This window comes from Tauraco erythrolophus, chromosome 6 (assembly GCF_009769465.1).
Source record: "Tauraco erythrolophus isolate bTauEry1 chromosome 6, bTauEry1.pri, whole genome shotgun sequence".
Classification (NCBI taxonomy): Eukaryota; Metazoa; Chordata; class Aves; order Musophagiformes; family Musophagidae; genus Tauraco; species Tauraco erythrolophus.
In genome coordinates, this window is record NC_141470.1 from 35334264 (window position 1) to 35356106 (window position 21843).

The following is a 21843-nucleotide window of genomic DNA, read 5'->3' on the forward strand; positions in this document are numbered from 1 at the left end:
GGCAATATCACATCCTATTATTTGTCTTCCAAAAGAGATCAGTACTTGTCTGCTGGTTTTGTGGATCACCATGGAAACTGGAAGGAACAGAGCCATGCCAGGAAAACTCAGCAACCGCTGCTCTCAGAGTACTTTGTCTGGGGATCTTGCCTGCGGAGAGACAGAGCGCTCTCCAAGGCGGCTCACCTGAAGATGACCCCTCCTGGGAGAAGCAGGCAGAGGGATCTCTGTGGGGGCTCTCGAAATTTCCACCCCCCGTGTGGGAGTGAAAGAATTCCTCCCTTGACATAATGCCTTGACAAGCCTGAAGGATCGCAGAGCAAAGATCACATTTGGGAGCTGTGTGCCTGGCTCCGGTGTGAGACCAGGAAAAGAGCCAAAATCCTCTCCAGCTAACATAGCCTCCCTCCTGCACTCCTATGGAGGACAGCCTGTCTGCTGGTTTCAGCAATGGAGGCTCTGCAAGTAGGAGTCCTATGGCAGGGAACCGTGTTCTTTTCCACACCCCATCCTGACATCTGGCAGCTGTAGGCATGACTTCAGTGCAAGACTGGGAAGGCAGCCAAAGCCCTTCCCGCAGACTAGCCCCATCTCTTACTCGTGTCTTGTCTCCCCCACTCTCAGCCAGTACAGGCCACCCTACTGGTTGTGGAGCCACAGGGATCTCCCATCAAAGCACGGTGTTTTGTGCAGCCTCTCCCGCTCAAACCACAGAGCTGCCCCAGGTGCCCATGCTGAAGTTCTCAGATCAGCACCCAAACATAGAGCAAGCTGGGACCTACTTCACTCTTTACTGAAAGTATTGATTTAACAATTCCGGAAATTGAATTTCCCCCCTCGGTCTGTCTTAGGAGTACAGCAGGGACAAGGACAACCCCTTCTCCTGACCTACCAAAAACCAAACCTCTTCCATCCAACAACTCTTTCCACATTTCTAGTGAGGATCAGACATGAGTTGCCTCCTCATGATCCCTTGTGGTCTGAGATTTTTTGCTGAGAAGCTGTTTGCAGTGATGGGTGGATGCAGAACTATAATCAGTAATAGCAGTAACAGAGGTCTATGCTACATCATGGAGCTCCTCTGGTGACCTCGTATGAAGGTAGCAGGTTTTCAATTCTATTACTTGCTTGAATTCAATCCAGTAATCTATAATCTGTTCCCTGCCCTCCACATGGTTTGAGTCACTTTCCCTGGTGCAGCTTTTCACACTATACTTCCAGAACCAGCTCTGTGAATAGGTATTTGCCTGGCATTTCACAGGAAACCTGGGGAAGCAAAATGACTATAGGCTGCTGCCTACTTTTCCTGAGCTACGATCCTGGGAGGCCAGACTGGCTGCTGCCGTTCAAGAAGGGGTTGAGGGATAGGGATTCTCCCTTGCAGCAGCAGAACTGTGGCCATTCCTTACGCCACTGAGGCTGCAGGAGCAGCAGGTCCAACACTCCAGGGCTCTCCCTGATTCCTTCCAGCACCTTGTCCCAGCTCCAGACCCCTCTTTCTACGCCTCTTTTTCCTCAGCAGGAGCAACAATGCTCCTCATCTTTAGGGCAGCAACATTCAGTTTTGCAAGTGCTGTTGAGCCACCTCTGTCTGCATAGTTGCAGCCTCTGGGCTGCAGCACAGGTAAACTGTATCTCACAGTTTACCTGTGAGATACGTCACGTATGGCATCACTTGCACAGCAGCTACCGCTGTAGCCTGTGGACTCAGAAAAAGATTCAGAACGTGCTGTGGTATGTGGGAACCTTATGAGCTGCATACCAGCCAATGCCAGACACAGAAAGACCACACAAAACAAATACACTTGCAAGGACTGTTTTCCTTCTCCGCAGCCTGAAGACTCCCACATGCCGTCCTCCTTTCTTTCCCCCTCTGGAAGAGCAGTTTAGCAGGCACACACAAGCATGCCGATAACAACCCTAAATTTACTTTTAAAGTTCCAGTTGTCTAATCTACAATCTAGACAAAGCTATGAGAATAAAAGCACTATTATAGTGCTTGTATTAACATTAATTGTTGTGAGAGATGTTAAATCTGTGTATTTTATAGAGGAGAAAGTTCAGTTTTTCGTCACAGACTACTTTAATGATAGTTGATGGCTTCTTAATGTAGCAGAAAAAGACCTAATGCAATCTGGTACTTAGAGGTTGAAATTGGAGAAATCCAGAGATGAAACAAGCTGTGAGCTATTAATACTGAGAATAACACCGGAGTTACCCCTGGGATGACTCCCTAAGGAAAATGGGAATTCTCCATTGTTTTGCTCTGTGCCAGTCAAGACTGTATATACAAAACATACGCTCTCGCTCAAGTTCTGGCTTGAATAGTACACACAAGTGTCTTTATGTCCTGTGTGTGAAGTGTGATGAGATGACCATAACACGATCAAAACCAGCTGACAGACAAAGTTCTGGAGGGCAATGGTTTCCTGGCCCTCTCACTGGGTCCTCCCACGAGCAACTGGTTTATGCAGTGAGGTGATCCACAGCTGCCAGTCTCATATTTTCTGCTGCATGAACTTGTTATTGCTGATAAGAAGAGAAGCAAGGCAAGGGTTTGCAGATCTGTGCTGTGTCTGTCGGCACACTGCAAGCCCAGGAGAAATAGAGTAAGGGAGCTAGGCACAAAGGCCATTTTCAACATCTTTAAGCCTCTTAACATAGGTGCAATTTAGAGAACTGTGATATGAACCCTAAGTTGCCTGTGGAGAGAGACAAGTACCTCAAACAGGTGTATCAAGGTACTGTCTTGTTTTTGTGCAAGCTTTTTCCCACATAGGATTGAGCCTTCAGTGGGGCTCTGACACACGGACTCAGTCTGGCTGGTGTCCTTGCCCCTTTGGTAAGTTTTCAGCAGCAGTGTGTCTGGAACATAATGCTCTCTGCCCCCTGCAGAACTATAACAACTTTGCTTATTAGAGAAAGAGTTTCTTCTGCTCTCATCTTCTGACACCTTGTTCTCATTTATCTTTTTGTCTGTCTATTTAGGTATCTTGGATGTGGTGCTCTTAACAAAGCAGCCTGTGCTTGTTTTGTGATAACGATAGTCTAACAGTGCCAAGCTAGTTCTCTTGGATCTGCCAGAGAGTTTGTTTTGTCAATAAGACATTTGCTGTTTATAAGAAATTATATTTTTTGCTGAATGGTTTGTCTGTGAATTGTAAAGACCTGATCTAGAGTGCTTGAGCAGACATATTAAAGATAACCACCAAGGGAAATCACTTGGAACTGTGAGATACTACTGGCTGTTCTTACAACCTTCTCCCTCTGAAGTCAAAACTATTTTTCTATCTGCATTATTTAATGGAAGCCATATTTTTAATTAAAATTTGTTAAATAATAATTTTGTTAAATAATTTAACAGAAGTGACAGAAGGCAAAGGAGGCACAGCTTTGTAGAATAACTGCATTAAAGACGTGGCAGCACATAGTTGTGTGAGTGCTGATGCGATTCTGTGCCTCCAGGGGTTAAAGCAAGGTGTGTGCAGGCAATTCTTGGGGAGGTACTTTATGTATAAAGATCAGTGGCTGAGGAATGTCCTGGCAGTCAAGCTTCATTGCCTGGGAAAAACACAAGGCCGGATTGACATTTCAGTTAGCGATACAATCCTGTTGGCTTTGCTTGTGCAAATGCAAGAACTTGACCAGTGCCTTTAAGGGAAGAATAAAAATACCTCATAAAATTCAGATTAAGAAATATTGTGGTTGCACGCTGTGGCTGAAAGAAGTCAGGAATAGGATGGGGAGCATGAAGGGAATAGCTCTTTTTCCCATTTTGTCTTTGGCCAGCCTCAGTTCAAGAGGGCACTCTCTAAAGCACGAAGCTACCTTTTGCCCTGTGAAATACCTATAGGGAGCCACTAATCATGCTGGTTCTGGTTATTTATTACAATTCCTTGATCATTGGGAGCAATGATTAATACAGGCTCACACACAGCATACAGATTGTAGGCAACTGGAATCTCTTCTGCTGGAAATTGCTAGAGAAATTTCTTTGGGTGACAGTGTCCCAACAGCCAGCTCCGTCTCTGCCTGTATCCCTGCCTGTCCCTGCTCAGCTGGCTGAATGCGAGAGCTCCGTGCCAGATGCCTGTTTCTTTTCAGTTCTTTGCGTGTCTCCGCTTGGCTCTTTGGCCATCTCTGCGTAGTGCTATCCTGCTCTCTGACTGAACCAGCTCTGTAATGCATGCTTTGTCTTTTAGCTAGGAAGGAACAGGCAGCTTCTTTCAGCCAAATTCCCATGAAACTGGAAATGGATGAGGAATCTAAAGCAAAACCATCTTTAGGGAACTGCAAGGTCCACAGAGTCCTTGGAATCTGACTACTTATTTGGATAATGGGATATAGATTTCAGAGTCTGCCTTTAGTCACTCCACTGTCCAGATCTTGACCTTATGTTTTTAGCTATATTTCTGTATTTTAACCACTTAATCACAGCAGTCTTTTTATTTGTGCTTAGTAAGTGATTTGCTACTCATTGTTTCTCTGCCGGGACACCAGTGAAAGCACACTATAGATGTGAGGAAAGCATTTACAATAAAAGTTTGATAAACAGCAGATCTCAGACCAGGCAATACATGAGCCAGATCACCACACTGAAGGCCTGGTTTAACCATGCCTAGTGAACAGTGTTGCTTACTAGGAGATAATTTTGTTCAGGTCTCCTGCCTGCTTCCTCCATAGATTGTTGCAACTGTTTTTATTTCAGACCGTCCTGTTTTGCATGGGTAGTCTCAAAGAGAGCCAAAGCACAGTTTCAGAGTATTCATGGATCTCTCATAATCACTCAAGACATCATCTTTTTGGCGCAGCCCTTCCCCAACTAGCCACAGTCACTTTCTCAAGGAGATGAGACCACCTTTCACAGCAGCAAAACAGGCCATGTGAAAGGCACGTGCAAACTGGCCTGAGAGATACACGTCAGCATAACTGTCCTTATCCCCACTGAGGAGAGCCCCGCAGAGAAATTTTTAAAGTATCTTTGACGGAAGTAACGTGCCTGATGACGGAATAACAAGCAGTTGCTAAACCTGGACCAGAATCAATGGCCTTTCGCTTTCAAACACGCTGATCTAAGGCCCCAAGCCCTGGGGGCGTTGGGTCCCGTAGCCCCCATCCATCTCCAGCACCTGTCCTGGCCCCACTGTGCGGGCTCCCTCGGCAGGGAGCTTGCTGGCTCTGTTTGAGTAACACAGGCAATGTATATTCATAGAAGCCAAAATACATTCACATGAGGGATTGCTGCGTGTGAAGTAGCACAGTAAGCGGTGGCCCTGACCCTGAATAAAACATTTGGTGTGCGATTAGAAACGCTTGAAGCCCCAGACCTGTTTGAGCCATTTTGCGTGGGCCCAAGCACGTGGCGCAGGGTGGTGCCCTCTGGTCAGGACGACCATCGCTACACTAATGTGGTTTTCCTCTCTATCCTGGTACCAACCCCATGCCCTGAGGCTGCCTACAACCAGGGAAGGGTGCTCGGGCTGGAGCCTGGGGCGCTCCGCTGGCCCCTCAGGGCTGCGGCAGGGGATGAGGGTGGCATGGTGCTGGGGATGCCAGCTCCCCGCTTTGGCTGCTCCACGGAAAATAACGTTGTGCCTCAGGGCTGGGGACGGTTTGGGAACATCAGCTCTGAAGGCTGGGAGATGACTGCAAGGGGGATCTCAGGACACAGGGAACTCCCGACACCAACGCTTGCCCGTTTGGCAGGGCCGAGGAAGAAGCCTGAAGCCTCCAGGAGCTCTGCCCAGGGGCGGCCTCCAGCGCCGTTCGGTTTCTGCCCAGAGCAGTGGGAGCGGGAGCGCTCACGCTTGAGGAGGGCAGCGGGCAAGCCCTCCGGGCGGCCGCGGGGGAGCCCGGCCCGGGATGCCCCGTCACCATCGGCCCGTTCCCCACACCGCCGGCCTCAGCGGGGTGCCGGGTGGGCGGGGAGGGGGATGTCTCCGCCAGGGGCAGAGCGCGGCTGCGGCTTCTCTCCTCCCGGGCCGCCCCGGCATCCGGGGGCAGGGCGCTGCCCGTCCCACCTGCCTCGCCGCTGAGTCCGAGAAGGGGTTAAACGCCCGGGGCGGGTGATGTCAGTTCCTGCGCTCCTCGGGAGGGCTGGCTCTGATATTTGAGCCGGGCTCTCCCGCTGGAAGGAAAACGGAGAGAGAATGGGAAAGTGCTGAACGGGACAGAAGCCGTGCCGGGCACCTGCCTGCCACCCGGCGCCGCGCAGCCGCCCGCGGCAAGGGCCGGCACCGCCGCGGCCACGCGGGGCCAGGGCCCTTCGGACGCCGCCGGCCGCGCCTGTCACCGCCCCGCTCCGCCCCGCCCCGCCCCGCCGCGGCGAGACCCCCGCGCCGGCCAAGGTGAGACTCCCCGCGGGCGGGGCGGCGCTGCGGCGGCCCGGGCCCCCTCCTCGCTGCCGGGGGAGGCGTCTGCCGGCCGCGAGCCCTCGGGGGCGGGGACGGGCGGGCGGGGGCTTCGGAGGGCTGGTGTGCGCGGAGTTGGCTGTCATTGCCGTTCTTCCTCCTCTCTTCCTTCAAGGTGAGGGGGTAAGGGGACTGGCCGGGAGCGTTCTGGGGGTGATGTTGTGTCCGCTCTGTTGGTTGAGATTTGCCGCTTAAAATAAATAGGTTTGCCTTCGGGTCTGGGACTTTGGTCCCTGAAGCTGCATGGAGGAGGTGGGGGGAGGAACTGCCACACGAGGGGAAAAACGCAGCCCAAGAGTAAAATATGTGTAAGTCCTGCGGTCTTCTCTGTCTCCCTGGTAAGCCCAGGTGTGCGGGGCGAGACCTCTGCAGGCAGAGTCGCAAAAGCGGGAGCCCTCTTCCCGCCTTCTGGCGCTTTTACTAGGCAAGCCACCTGCGCTGATGTAGAGGGAAATTATTTTAATTCCCTATCCCCAGCCTTCCCCAAGCCTTGCCCTTACCACAGCTTGTCACGTTTTTTTTTTTGTTTTTTTTTTTTGTTTTGTTTTGTTTTTTTTTGTTTGTGTTTTTTTTTTGTTTTGTTTGTTTGTTTGTTTTTGTTTTTCTTTCCCGTGCTCTGCACATCCCAGGCAGTGCTTGTGTACGGGAATTTGTTTTTGGGTTTTTTTGTTTGTTTTTTTTTTTACCCCGTGCTCTGCACATCCCAGGCAGTGCTTGTGTACGGGAAATGACCGTGTGGCTGAACAATTCCAATGGCCTCAGGGTTAAAAAGCTGGAGGGTGAAACTGGTTGTGAAGTGGAAAATGAGGTGACGGGGGGCGGGGAGCTGATGAATAGCATGGGGTTTTGACTGTCGTGCGTACTGCTGACTCTCTTGGTGTTGATGCAGTGACATGGGAGGAAATCTCTCTCCCTTCATGTGTAACATTTATCACATTTCTACTGATTCCTTTTGTAGTAAGATGGTAGCTGAAAGTTAGACCAGTTACTCAGCTCCGGTGTTCAGGCAGGGTCTGGTGCATTTTTACTGGCAGGTGTTAAGAGCTACACTTCTCCTGTGCTGACTAGAACCCCTATGACAGCATTGGTAAACTGATTCTTGAGCTGAGGAGACAATCACAATCGAAATAAGGAAGTACTTTTTCACTTGTTTGCATTGTTTGCACTGAATGACAAAAGCTGCAAACAATTTACTTGCATTTATATCTGCACTGGAAAGTCTTCGTGTTGAGTAATTGCTTTTTCTTCTCAGAAGGCTTTTCAGGTAGAAATACACTAAGTCTACAAAGTGTTTTGAGTTCTACTCTGAATCCACCAATATCTGGGACATCTGCTGATTCTGATCTAAAAACCAGAAAAATATCATGACATTCTGCTATAAATTTTAACTTAAATAATAAGAACTACAACTTCTTTAATAAGAATTACAACTCGATTACAAGTGGATATGGGCATTCCAAATAAATATGTTTGTATTTATTTTGGATGTAGCAGTTAATGTCAGAACCATTAACTATTAACTGTCAGCAGTTAATGTTAATAAAAACTTACAGATATAGTCAAAACTGGAAGTCTCATGTCTGGATTTAGGAGTTGATTCAGTCAACTCGTCTTTCCCTCACTAGGTTCGAACGACTTCGTAGCTCCCTTTGTCTTCACTGGAAGTTGTTCGATACTTGACACGGACTGCTCTTTAAGAAGCATCTGTACATTTAAGAATGAAGTTTTGAAAATCTCAGCTTGTTTGAACGAAGTGACTGCCTCTTATTTTCTAAGTTCCTAAAGTAAGAATACTGCACCTGAAATTATTTGATTCCCATCCTCTTCATATGCCAAAAGGAAAAAGGAACCATATAAATTATCTGATACAAAAAGGACCAATATCTGGGGGAGCAGAGGTGGAAATCAAAGAACTTAGTGGATTAAGATGGTTAAGAATTACAAAAAAAGGCATGTGAAATGGCAGGTCTGGTAGCAAGAATTTAAAGTCAGTATGTCAAAATACAGTTGATATGGTAATTCATAAAGTACATATGAACCGCTTATGTTTAGCAGAATGGGGGAGAAGGGGTGATGCATTTAACAGTAAATGAGGATTCAGAATAAATTTGAAGTTGTAAATAAAGTTGTAATTCAGGGGTAAATGTGAGACATTGTGATACCATAAATTTCTCTGAAGAAGGGTAAGGTTTTTGCTAGAGAGAGGAAAAGCTGTAATTCTCATCTATCTCTGGCCTTCAGAAATTATTTAATATGGTGGCACATGGGGAAGTTATTATCTTAAGTGGACGAGATGGGAATTAATAGAAGAATGATAAGATAGACAAAGAAGTGACAAAAGAGAATGTGACAACACTATGCTGAAGGAGGGCCTGTTAGAAGGTAGGTATTTTACTGGAAGAGTTGACTGACCCAGGGGATTAGTAAAATGGGATAAACTCTAATGACACAGCGTAAAATCATACATTAGAAGTATTAATAAAGTAGATACAAATCTAGGAGAGCACTATTTAGAAACATCAGAGGAGGGAAAGACCTGGATATAATAATCTATCACAGAGTAACCATGGGCCTGTTAAATTTTGCAATGGCCTGTAGTACAGAGATTCTTGATCTTGTGGAGACCTGGCACAGACCTGTGCTTTATTAATTTGGTCCAGTATTGTGGTACTGGGCTCCCTGCACTCCCACAGCTGGCTTTGCCTTTGCAAATGCCAGACGAGATTCCTCTGCTCCAGTTGTGTTGGCTTGTCTGTGTGTCAACTACTAGTGTAGTGTGGTTGTAAAAAAAAATGCAGATGCAATCAGGTGAAGTATTCCCTCGGACAGTGGAAAGTACTAAATGCCTTTATGCAAGGCCATGGTGAGGCTGCATGCTGCCTTTCAGATGCAATTGTGGTCACTTGTGTTTATGAAGGGGAGTGAGAAAGATAACTCAACTCTTTTATATGATGTGCACTGAAGCTGGAACAGGTGCAGAGGGAGAGTGGTGAGCTTTTCTTATGAGACTAAAAGAGCTCCTTATCTCTAACCTGCAAAATGAGGTCTTTAAGGAGAAGCTTTTGATGTCATCTATAAATATACCAAGGAGTAAATACGAGGGAGGGAAAAAAACTAGCTAAGCTGAAGGGCAATAATCTACAAGAATGAACAGATACAAGCTGGTTATGATTATATTTTTGCTGGTAATTAGAAGGCAGCTCATTAGAGGGGTGAGGTTCAAGAACAACAGGAATGGTGGGAGCAAAACTGCCTACGTGGTTCTAGGGAAGGGCTGTGTGCATTTATGGAAAGGATTATATGACGCAGTTGTTTACAGTGAGAAGGAGCAAGACTTAATGATTCAGGACATCTATCCCAGTCTTAGACTTCCTATTCAGAATGGGGTATTTTAGTTTGACCAGAAGTTATGGACTGTCTGATGAAATTACTTTTGCTTTGGCATAAACTGTGTGATAAATCGGATTCATTTTACTTTACGCCATTAGAGTTTATCTCATTCGTTTGCATGTCCTCTTTGGACTTAAACTCTATGAATAAAGACTAAAATCTCTTTCTACCTGTATGAAAGAGAACAGAATTTAGTTTGAGAGATGAATTATTATGTCCAGAACAGAGTTACCTGTAAATAAACTTATGGTAGTGTTGGATCCTTCCATGACTTAGTGCACTCTTTTGGCTGGAGAAGGACTGATAGCACTACCTTAGAGGGAGGCCCTATGATGTTGTGGATTGTGCCAAAGGTAACCTGGTTAAATGTCTGGCAAGGAGCTAGGACTAGAGATTAGATCGATGTGCTGGACTGGACTGTGGGAAAGGGTGGTCTCTCTTTCTGTCAAGCTGTAGGTGTGCTGCTTGTAGGATACTGGTCTTCCTAGCACAGAGTGTTTTCAGTGATGCAGTACCAGACATGAGTGCGCCTTTTCCTTGTTTTACTCAAAGCTACCTTTTGATCTGGAGTAGTATTTCACAAGTCATTGGAAAGGGAAGCAACTCGCTGCCTGGAAAACTTTCTATTACGGAGCAAAGCAACCTGTATATAAAATAGCTCACAGGTGATGTTTGTAGGTAAAGGGTATAAAATGTGTCTTCCTTAACTCAAAACAGCAGGGATATAGCTGGATGTGGCTTGCTGTGTTAGGTATACTTACACTATTATGTATACTTAGCATAACTTGAGTCTCAGGTCTCTTACGTGCAAGGTATGAGCCTGGCAAGCAGGCAGAACTAGAGGGGCATCTTAAGCTTTCCCACCCTGCAAAGGCTGATGTAAAGGCAATGAGGCTGAGTGACTTCACTGCTCTCTGCCAAGTCTTGGTCTGTTACTTTGGTCCCAGTTCAGGAAAGCACTGAGTTTGCCCGTAAGCAGGTGAGAAGTTTCTTTATGAGTATGGATTTCAGTGTTTTGATGAAGCTGGTGAACTAATAACTGTTCTGGCTTTATAAACATTTGTTATTGTAGGGTAATACAGCTGGCTGCTGGACTGCACACACTGAGTTGATACTATAAACCTTTTTGTGAGTGTTCAGAAGCGCCTGCGTTTGATTAAGGGCACTTATTAACTACGTTTTACATATATTTTTACAATGAGCACAAAGCATCTGAAATGTCTCAACAGTTAGTGAGTAAGAAAATGCTCAACTTCGAAACTCACAGCTTTTTCCGCTTTGTGGAGTTGTGTATATCTCTTGATGTCTACAAGGACTTCAGTAGGCCTGCGTGTTTTGTCTTCGGCCCTAGCTTATTCCTGGCTGTGATCTTTTTATGTTTTAACAGAGCAATTGTTTAGATACTGTGGTACAGCTACTCTTCTGCTCTTACTATGGACTGACTGTATCAAGTATTTAGGGATTGAGAACACTGTTGCTTCATACATCACGTCCTCTTAACACCGTCTGTATGAGATAAGGCACTGGTACCCCAAGTTAATAACGGCTGTGTGACCTGAGTTATGTTTAAGAGGTTTTAGTGACTTGAGAGTTTACAGCCATACTGGTACAAAGGATGCAGGAGTAAAAATACTCCTAGTCTATAGGTAGATGCTGAGCAATGCTGTGAGGATGGCAGCAAGGCTGTTTGTGGAACTTACAGTATGATGCATTAGTAAATTATTTACTCACTGTAAAGGTAAAAGTTTATTTGAATATTTATCTGTTATCCATTAAAAGAGTGACCTCTGGCAGAGGGCAGTATCAATAAGTTGGGATAGTACCATTTCATCTTCTGCTCGCAGAAGAAGTGGCCTTCATCAACAGTCCTGCAAGATGGACCAAAGACTAGGCACAAGGGGTGAAAAATTTGTCTGTCTAAAATACACTTTTTCTTTTCCCCCTTCTCTTCTGTAGAATTTTTAGAGCACCTCAGACGACATCCCAAATGGATGATTAACTTCACAATGGCCGAACTCACGGTGCAGAATAGCAGCTGTACGGACTGGCAAAAGCGATGCCTTGCATTGGAGTCCCAGCTCTTCAAATTCCGCCTGCAGGCAAGCAAGATCCGAGAGCTGTTAGCTGAGAAGGTGAGGCAGTGGTGGCTTCTACTTTGCACTGAGTTATGGCATGAAAGTAAAAGATAGCTAAACACTGAGCTATCCAATACAACTGTTACTTGCAGTGAGGATCTCTTCCTTGATTACAGGACGTCATTGCACTCTGCTTATTACTTGAGATACGGAGATGTGCCTGTCAGAGTGGTGTAAAGTGGCATTAGTGAAAATAAGAATTTGGCCTTGTTTACGGGAAAATCACCAGGTATTCGAATTCTACTGGTAAATACTGCTCTGCAGCTGCCTCAGTCACTCTAGATATCCAGAATCTTGCTGGTGCAAAGATGGATGTTTTGGATAAGAAGAGCAGGATCAGGACTTGGCTGGCAATAGAAAAGCTTACAGGAGTGCAAATTATACTGTAATGTTAAAAGACTGGACAGGGGTACATATACTGCCATAGTGTTAGAATAACATTGCAAATCCAGTCAAAACATTTTGGGGATGCTGAAGAGCAGGACTGAGATACTATGAGAACTGGATGTTAGAAAATTGCATGGCATCTGTGGTTTTAGAGGCATCTCCTACTAATCTCTTTCAAGTGCACTAAGTGAACTCATTTGCAATCCTAGAGGAGATTTGAGAGTTTTATTGGGGCTGGTGTTTTGTTTGGTGTGGGGTTTTTTTGTTTGTTTCCATTGTGGTGTGTGTTTTTGGTGTCTTTTCTTTACCTTAAATTGAGTTGGTTTTCTATTTGAATTAAAGCTTTTTCACTAACCTCTAATTTGCATGAAATCCAAGTTTGTAGGTTGCTGTGGGGTTCCTTCTTTGTTTCAAAATGTGTCTTACGTTATCGCAGTCCGGTACAAGATTGCTCAAATATTCAATTACTATTGGAAAGTGGGAACAGTTTCTTTCAGTCACAGTTTGGTAATGAAGTTGAAATCTTTGCAACTGACTGCAGTTTACTCCAAATGCTTTTAAGCTGTATCTGATGACAGATATGTTCTAAACTCACTTTTGCTCCATTTTGTGTTATGTAACTTTTATGTGTATATTCTTGTTTGTTGGTTTTGGATGTAAAACATCCAAATGACATCTACTTCAGAGTGGAGCAATTTTCACCCTTGCTTTCAGTGTAATTATGTTTCCACTAGTTCCGTATACTGCATGAGACATTCGTTCCGCCCTTCATATCTTAAGAAATTATGCAATTCTAAACACTGTCTTCATTTTTTCAAGGTAGCTTCTGAGATGGACCTTAGTGATTACTTGCCTTGGAAAACATTGAAAGCAGTTTGTAAAGGCCATTTAGATAAAGATGCATTAAAAAAAATGATGTATAGATGTGACACAGGTCTGGTAAAGACAACCAGTACTCATGTGCAATACTCCGTTTTCTGCATTGTGGAATCTGTGCCCTTGTCCTCTGTTGAGAAACTTCCTGACTATCCCCACGCAAAACAAAGAAACCCACCTATCAAACTGTCTTTTAGGAGAGCAGAGTTGCCAGAGAACTTTTGGCTGTCTCTTTAGGGAGGTTTGTGGGCCATGACAGAGAATGAAATTTTCATCAGCTTCGGGGGGTTCCTCAGGGAAGGAGCCTGACTACCATTAATCCAGCCTTTCAGTCAAAGCGATGTTGTCTTTGTTAGGATTAACAAGCAGCTTGGTTCAGTGATCAGGTTACTCTATAACTACTTGTACAACGCTGTCGTAGGCTTACGAGAAGGGTCAAAGAGCTAGCAGGTTTGCAGTTCCCCACTGTGAATGTCATGTGGGGAGAGCCTCAGGGACTGTGGGGCAGCTCCGGCAGGCTCTCCTGGTGCAGGTGGACTTGAGGCAGCAAGCAGGCGCGCAGCACGCAATGCTCATGCTGGACACTGCTGTTGGGAGGCTTCCTGTGCCTCAGGTTCCTGATCGCTCTGCAACAACTTGCTCAGAGACCCTCATTCTCTCCTCCTTGGTCTCCACAGGTCTCCCCAGCAGCCACAGCAACTGGGGCTCCTGTCCACGCTGCATCATCCTTCTCCCTCTCAGATGGGCAGCGATGCAGAACCAAAGGAGGCACCTGCTTTAGGCATGGTGATGCCAGCTCCAGGGATTTTAAGCATAGGTTTTATAGCAACTGTGGGGTTTTTTTAAACCTCTTTTTCTTACAGTTCTAGCTGTAAGAATGAAGGGTTTAGACTTATTTGAAAGAGTACTGCATTTTCAAAGAGGGTTTTTTGAGGGTTGTGGGAGAAGATCTTGAAAAATGTGAAGTGCGCACAGTTTGAAGCTGTGTTTCCAACCTGTGGTGAGCAGTGCCCCTGAGATCCTCTGATATGGTTTGCAGCAACAGGAAAATTTAAAAAAAATGAACACAACCAAACCCAAAAAACAACCAAATAAAAAGAACAACTAAACAAAAAAAGGTGATTTTGCAAGTGAAAGTGAAAAACAGGGTTAACAGTGGTGTGATACTTGCTCACCAGCTAGGTTGTCTCAGGGATCTGGAAGCTGCTAATTGAAAGGCTTGGAGACCTGATCTCCCACATTTTAAATCAGTATTTATAATCAATTTTATGATTTTTAAGGCAGACTTTACTATTTTAATTCACTAAAAAACCCCAACCACTCATGCCTGGCATTGGTAGTACAATGTAAGCTAACGGTTTAAATACTTGAGATTTTAAAAATCGGCTTAGATTGAGTAATCTAGATCGCTGTTCAGAACGTGAGGAATTTAAAACCCAATGGTTTAACTGCCAGTGCCCTAGTTCACATGGTCTGAACTCCCACGTTGGTGGCCTGGTCTCAGCTATCAATCAGTGCCGCCCAAGCTCAGCAGAGCCTGGGTGTGGGTCGACGTGGCAGAGGGACCCCAGCCCCTGGCCTCCCAGACGAAGTTCTGCCATCCTGGTGGGCCCTCGCAAGGCATGAGACCCCTGGGTTCTGCCTTGTGAACATCAGCAGGGATCTGGTCTCTTTGGAAACAGGCAGTGGTTTCTACTCTGACTTTCTTGTACACACACAAAGAAAGGGATACTCCTGTTGGTGAGCAACATAGCAGGCTGTTGCCTTGGCAGCAAGATGACCTGGTTAGGAGTGAGCTCTGGAAGAGAGCAACAGGAGGAAAATGAGGCTGAGACATGCAGGAACTTTTTTTACTCAATTGTATTTAGAGTGTTCTGAGCTGTCAGGAGGGGGAAAGCCTGTGTGAATGGCTGATCAGAGGATGTTTTGCACTTTTAGAAGGGCTGTCCATGTAGCTTTTAACCTGCTTCTGTCTTACTTCAATAAACAATGAACATTTGGAAAAAGCCTCTTTTGTCTCATGCAAGCATGTCTATACAACTGGACCTGTTTTCCTCCGCACTAGCTGTCTGGGCTAATGTTTGAGAGAAGAGTTACTTGAATTTGGCTTGGTCGCTAATTTTTTTTTTATGTGACCTGGGTCAAGTTGCTTAGTGGCATTTGTCAAATTATAAAGCATTTTGAATGAAAGGACCTATGTAAATACCAAGCATTATTATTAATTCATTGAGGGATTTGAAAGAGCCTTACAAGCATGGATGTGTTAAATCTAAATGCACTCCAGTGAGACAGCTGACACCGCGGACGGGTGAAGCAATCATTTTGTGTACATGAGAAACACGCAGTTATTTAACAGTTCATAGTGGGACAACCCAACAGTGTAGTACAGGAAGTTAAGAAAAGTACAAGTTCATTTAAGGCTACGGAGGGAATTAGGGTGAAAAAGTAGTAGATTCGACTGGAACTTAACCAGGTCACCCTGCTCGCACAAGAAGTTTCATAACTCTTTAGTGATCAGGAATGGTCCCAACACACATTCTCGGTCCTTATCAGGAACCAGGCTTGCTAGCAATGCAAAGCAAACTGTCATGAGGCTGGGACAGCAAGGAGTTTTTCAGTCAGAACAGCGCTGTCTTCTTAAAATAACCCGAGTCTTTTGTGGAGATTGCCCACCTTGTGGAGAACTGAATTATTAGTCTAAGAGGATAGCCTTTGGTCCAGAGATTCATCTAAAGTCTGTGCTGTGAAGGTAGGCCCTGTCAATTCATCAGAAAATGAGCAGAGGATATTGACTCTGAAGCTCCTGTCATAAATGGTCTTTGTTTCACAAGGTGTGTTATGTCTCCAGTTAGCATCTGTCTTCGCTGATGTGTTTAGCTGCTACCTGTCTGTGGTAGCAGATGACTATCCAGAGGCTAATAGATAAGGGCGTGGGAAGATCACTGTTCCTAATAGACACACTCATGTCATATCCCAGACCACTGTCAGTGTTAGATTGCCTTGAGCTCTGTCTCTACCAAGACTCTCAGAGGCCGGATCTTCTGTCAGAGGACCTTTGGCTGTCTGTGCAAACCCCTGTGGCACCTCTCTGTTCATCTGCCAAAGAAACATCCTTAGATTCATAGATTCATAGATTTCTAGGTTGGAAAAGACCTTAGAGATCATCGAGTCCAACCATCCCTAATCCCCATTAAACCATATCCCTAAGCAGTTCATCCACCCTATTCTTAAACACATCCAGGGATGGGGACTCAACCACCTCCCTGGGCAGCCTATTCCAGTGGCTGATAACCCTTTCAGAGAAGAAATACTTCCTAACATCCAACCTGAATCTCCCCTGACTAAGCTTATACCCATTTCCTCTTGTTCTATCACCCAACACTAATGTAAAGAGCCCTTCCCCCACCTCCCCACCATCTTTTCTCAAGTATTTATAGGCCGTAATCAGGTCTCCCCTCAGCTTCCTCTTCTCCAGGCTAAACAGCCCCAACTCCCTCAGCCGCTCCTCATAAGTTTTATTTTCCAGCCCCTTGACCAGTTTAGTCGCCCTTCTTTGGACTCGCTCCAGGAGCTCAATATCTCTCTTAAAGCGAGGGGCTCAAAACTGGACACAATATTCCAGGTGCGGCCTCACCAGTGCCGAGTACAGGGGCAGGATCACTTCCCTGCTCCTGCTGGTCACACTATTCTTGATACACAAATAGAGCTTAATCTCTCATTTACACATAAATCAATCCTTGATTTGATTCTTAAGTTCCATAAACAGTATGTCCTTGATTGCTCCACTGAAATAGCCAACCTGAGAGGTATTGTGCTAAACATGAATCTTTGTGGTTTGAATTTGTTATGGCATGGCTTTTTTAGTTATATGACCATTGAGCTGTCTACATATATGTACCTTTCTGGTACGTCTGTCAATACGTGTCAGTCTGCTTTAATGATCATTATGTATGTATGAGAAGGAGAGCTGCCTTGTTGCCATCTGAAGGAAGGGAAATGGAAACACAGGAATGCTGACGTCTCCGTTCTGAGTGAGCAGCACAAGAGGAATAAGTTCCATTTTCAGAAGTATTGGTTTGGTCCTCATTGTGACCAACCTGAATACTTGGCTCTAGTGCTTTATCAAGAATCGTAAAATGCACTGGAGAGAACAGGAGCTCAGTTCCCGTTATAGTTTATTTTCTGCTTGAAGCATGATTCTTTTAATCTTCTGAATCTGCTTCTGTGTCACTCATTCATTAGTAAAACACAACTAAATGCTGGAAAGTCTGTGAAGCATTCCTCAAATTTTGCAGCTTAGTGGATGAAACTTAGTGTGACTGACTTCATACTACTGGGCTTAAATGTGAGACCTGTCAAAGCAGGGTAGGTGGTACGAAGATGACCTTGCAAGCACTGAACGAGATCCTAAATTGCTATTTAAAAACAAAACAAAACCAACCAACCGAAAAAAAACCAAACCCCAAACAGCTGGGCTCTAGTGGTAAGTAAGTAAAGAATCACAGAATTCAGTTTGCAAAGCTCTTTAAAATGAAAAGCAGCATAGGAAAATCAAGATCGTTGCTAATCTTGTCAGTTATGAGCCTGTGATGCTTTTGAAGCCAAAGCAAAGTATTCATTGGTTATACTGTGACATTGTAGAGAACCTGCTGTGAGCTTTCCAAGATGTATTCATCTTTATTTACCACTGTGAATGAATCCCAGCTGAAATAAAACCAGGAAAGAATGGTGTGCTGTAGACAGGCTTCTTACAGGGACAGCCCATGATGTATAAGTTGTAGAGACGGGGTCAAGACTTTGGGACTATTCCCTTGACCCGTGTAATGAATGATGAAGCTCACTAATGAGAAAACAGTTCCGGTAAATTCAAAGTATGGCAGAAGACTGGAAAAGGTCAAAGGCTTTTTTTTTCCCTGGTCAAAGGTGTCCAGTTAACCTAAAAAATGCCAAAGATCTGTAGACCTGCACAAGAAATGGAAGATTCCAAAGTAAAACAGGTAAATGTTTTTTAGGTGATGTTAACACCTAAATGATTAACATCATTTCCAGGTGATGTTAATTTCTTTACTTTCTTTCCCTCTCTCCCCTCCTTTTTTTCTGGCACTGAAGATGCAGGAATTGGAACAGAGAGTGGTAGAAGCGGAGCAAAGAGCTGAGGATGCAGAGAAACAGGTAAGAGATTTGCTTATGGGTGCTCTGGTACAAGCCCAGCAGTAACTTACTCTAAACTCCCTCCCATCTAGCATACAGACAACACTCTGCAGTGCTGTGCTCTGCTAGGGAAACATTGATTTACAGTGGTGAACGGATTTGCTGTTCTACTTCCCAGCCTTTGAGCCTGAGCTATGAACAGGCACCTAAATAGGTTCAACCCTAAGTGAAAACCAACACCTTATAGCTTCCTCTCAGCTTCACAGCCTTTACCCCCTCATCCATGATACGCATGCTTGGTTATGGATAAGGATGATGCACTTCAGGATTATAATGCAGAGATAAATCCGTATGGCAGGTCCTCCGAAACAAGCACTTAAGAGTACTGGTAAGGACTTGTCTACAAGTAGAGAAGGTTCTGCAAAAGAAGTAAGGGTGTGTCTGCAAAACCTATCAGTTGTTTTGGACTGTCTTTTTCATAATTACTGCTCTGGCTTGGGAGCCTATGGAGAAAAGCAGTTAAGAGCTGGATTCATTGCATATTACTGTAACCATCTAAAAATTAGGCATATTGTCCAAGTAGTCCTCCTATGCTTCTTGAGTAATGGTGAAGGCAAGAGAGAGACTTCAGCTTGTGAACAGGCTATAAAGAAAAATGGACCTTTGGGAAGCAGACTGTTGTACAGTCTGTGCTGTAAGGAGTATTATAAAAGCAGAAGAGCCAGGAAGGGCCAGATGGTCTGAGCTCCTGCATCACTGCAGACCACTGCTGAAGAGAAGTTTTGAAGTGAACCAGCTCCCTCCAGCTGGACTGAACATTGAGTCAGAGATTGAAGCACAGAACTAAACCCCATGCTAGATGGCCAAGAATGGCTGTCAAAGATTACTTCAGTACTCAAGGATTGCAGAGGCGGTGTTATAAGCACTGGGAAATGTATTGCCTAGAAATCAAAAACTTAAGTACCTGGTAAGGTACTCTGTCTGCAGAATGTACTATTCCACGCCAGTCTGATATTGACATCAAGATTTTTTTCTGACCAGCTTATATATAGGAAAGATGCTATGTCTAGTCACCATGCTGTTGGCCTCTATGCTCAGTCAGCAACTGCCAACCAAGAACAAGAGTTGCTCTTGAGAGTGGTATCAGTAAGCCCACATCTAACCAAGACAGGCAAAGGTAACACTGTCATTGTGACGGCACCAGCAGGAAATACAGTTATTGCCACAGGCCAATGAAGGAGGTTTCATGCAAGCAGACACCTCAATGACAGGAGTAGAGTGGCCGCGATATGGTAAGATGCAATGACAGTAAGGGGCCAGATGGAGAGCAAGTGAAATCCAGGTCAGAGAATGGGAAAGAAAGGGAGAACTTGGCTAAAAAGGTGTAGGAGAAATGAGGATTGCCTTTACTCACCTGCCACCAGCAGTTCTGCAGCCAGGTGTTGGCAGCACCTAAAGACTAGGAACCCTCAAAGTTTGCCTTTCCAGCAGCCTTACCCACATCCAGAGATAAGTGTTCCTAGAGAAATACTTCATTGCTGCCTGACAGCCTGAAGAAGTGACAGCTTAGGAGTAGGACCATTCTCTTCCACTAACAAGTATATTCACTGTGAATGAGAAGCAGCTGACAAAGAGGGCTCCACATCAAGTGCAAAATCCCTTGTTATCTTTCTCTCCAGGAGTCTGGGGAGTTGGATTTGTTAATTCAATGGGCTCCCTGTAGCTGCCAACTTCAATTAAGGAAATCACATGTTTGCAGTCCCCTCTCTGAGCCTCTAGTACAGAGTCAGCATTTGGGCGTCAGACAGAAAAGGGGGGGCATTTCTTTTTACTATAATCACCCTGAACTCTAATAAAAACACATCCGACTCAACAGGCTTAGTTTTCTGGCTCGGATGTTGGGCGCCTACCTTTCTGATGCAGTATGAGGAAGAGGCAGTTTGCTTCTCTGCCTAATGCGGGCAGACAGGAGGATAAAACACAGCTTCTGCAAGTATGAAGTGTAGGCTGCTCAACAGAGCATGGTTAACTCTTGCACAGACTCTGTGAAGTGCTCAGATGATTGCCTGCATTCTGCCTTCCTGGTTCCAAACTCGTGCCGAATTAATGGTATCTGGAGTTGGTTTCTTTGCAGCTTTAGTTTCTCTGGGACGTGTTGGAACCAGATATTTTCCCATTATCAAATGACGCAGGTTTGAGTTAAGTTGACAGAATTCCATTCACCTTTAGAAATGAAGTCTTACAATCCATTGCAATAGGATGAGGTAATGATAAAACAGACTGGCATATCGAGAGACGTAGGTTTTGAAGAAAGCAAAGAGGTTTTAAAAACTTGCTAAAACCTGAAAGGCTTCAGCAGCAACTAGATTTTAGTGCATTGAAACTTTGCCTGTAGTGAAGGAGCATTACAATGGTGCTTCTGATGAGTTGAACAAGTGTTGGCACTGACAGGAGCTCAAAGATAGGTAAAGCTTCTGAAATATCTAACATGGTAACTCCTTAGGCAGGTCTAGAGAAAGCACTTGTCAGAAAGCCAGAAGTTGCCAGAACATTGTCTAAGTTGGGGATAGGAGGAGGAAGGAACTCCATAGTCTATTTCCATATAGGAATCTTGATCTGAAGCAAATGGCCAGGGTTTTGTGGCATGCAACTTAGTAGTGAATGAGGTAAAAAGCTGACCACAGTATTGCAAAGTAGAAAAATGTGGTGTATCTTGCCCATATGTCAATGTAGACTATAGTGCCTGTATGGTCTCTTTGACTAATAGTGTGTAAATATTTCACAGCCACAATGTGTTTATCTGTTCATGGCTCAGTTTGCATCTGTTACTGTTTCAGCATTACAAATGAATGGACAATGTTCTTTTCACAAATGTGGTTATAAACTAAGTGGGACCTGAAGGGTTGGTTTGGGTTTTTTTCTTCCTTTCCTGACTTCAAAAGTATAAACCCCACAAATATTCTCAGGGTCTTGCCACTAAACAAGCAGCTCCTTCATTTGTGTTGTTTTGGTTTTGTTTATCTCCCTCTGATTGTCATTACAGGTCAGAGTCATGGAGGAGAAGATAAAACTAGCCAACATGAAGACTGGTGAATCAGACAGTACTCTGCACAGGAAATACCAGGAGCTGATGGGCACGGTGCAAGGAAAGGAAGATCTGATCAACAGATTGGAGACACAGCTAGCAAAACAGGTAAGGATATTTTCTACAAGACCTGTAGCTTTCATGAGTTGGAGAGACTCGGTAACATGTGTTTCAAAGGTACAGATTATATCTTTGTTACATATAAGCCTCTCAGTTGCCTTCAGATCAGCTGTAAAAAGATGCCCTGCTCAGTGCAAGATCCTCTCCTTCCTTTCTCTTTTCAGACAAGAAGATCTACTGAGCCTCAGTAGCCCTTGTTTCTTCATTATAGGAGTGTGCTGGGTTTATGTGATGAGATTTTGGTAGCAGGGAAGGGGCTGCAAAGATAACTCCTGTAGGAAGCTTCCCC

At 44.8% G+C, this 21843-nt stretch overlaps 1 protein-coding gene across 1 annotated transcript in view; it reads left to right on the forward strand.

Annotated features, from left to right (window-relative positions):
• The first annotated feature begins 2686 nt into the window (after positions 1 to 2686).
• PLEKHH1 (pleckstrin homology, MyTH4 and FERM domain containing H1) overlaps positions 2687 to 21843 on the forward strand; it is a 56165-nt gene continuing 37008 nt past the window's right edge. The window contains exons 1-4 of the mRNA XM_086613335.1: positions 2687 to 2741; positions 11757 to 11932; positions 18308 to 18370; positions 21393 to 21542. Of these exons, the coding sequence (XP_086469461.1) occupies positions 2687 to 2741; positions 11757 to 11932; positions 18308 to 18370; positions 21393 to 21542 (444 nt within the window). The remainder of the gene's footprint in view (positions 2742 to 11756; positions 11933 to 18307; positions 18371 to 21392; positions 21543 to 21843) is intronic.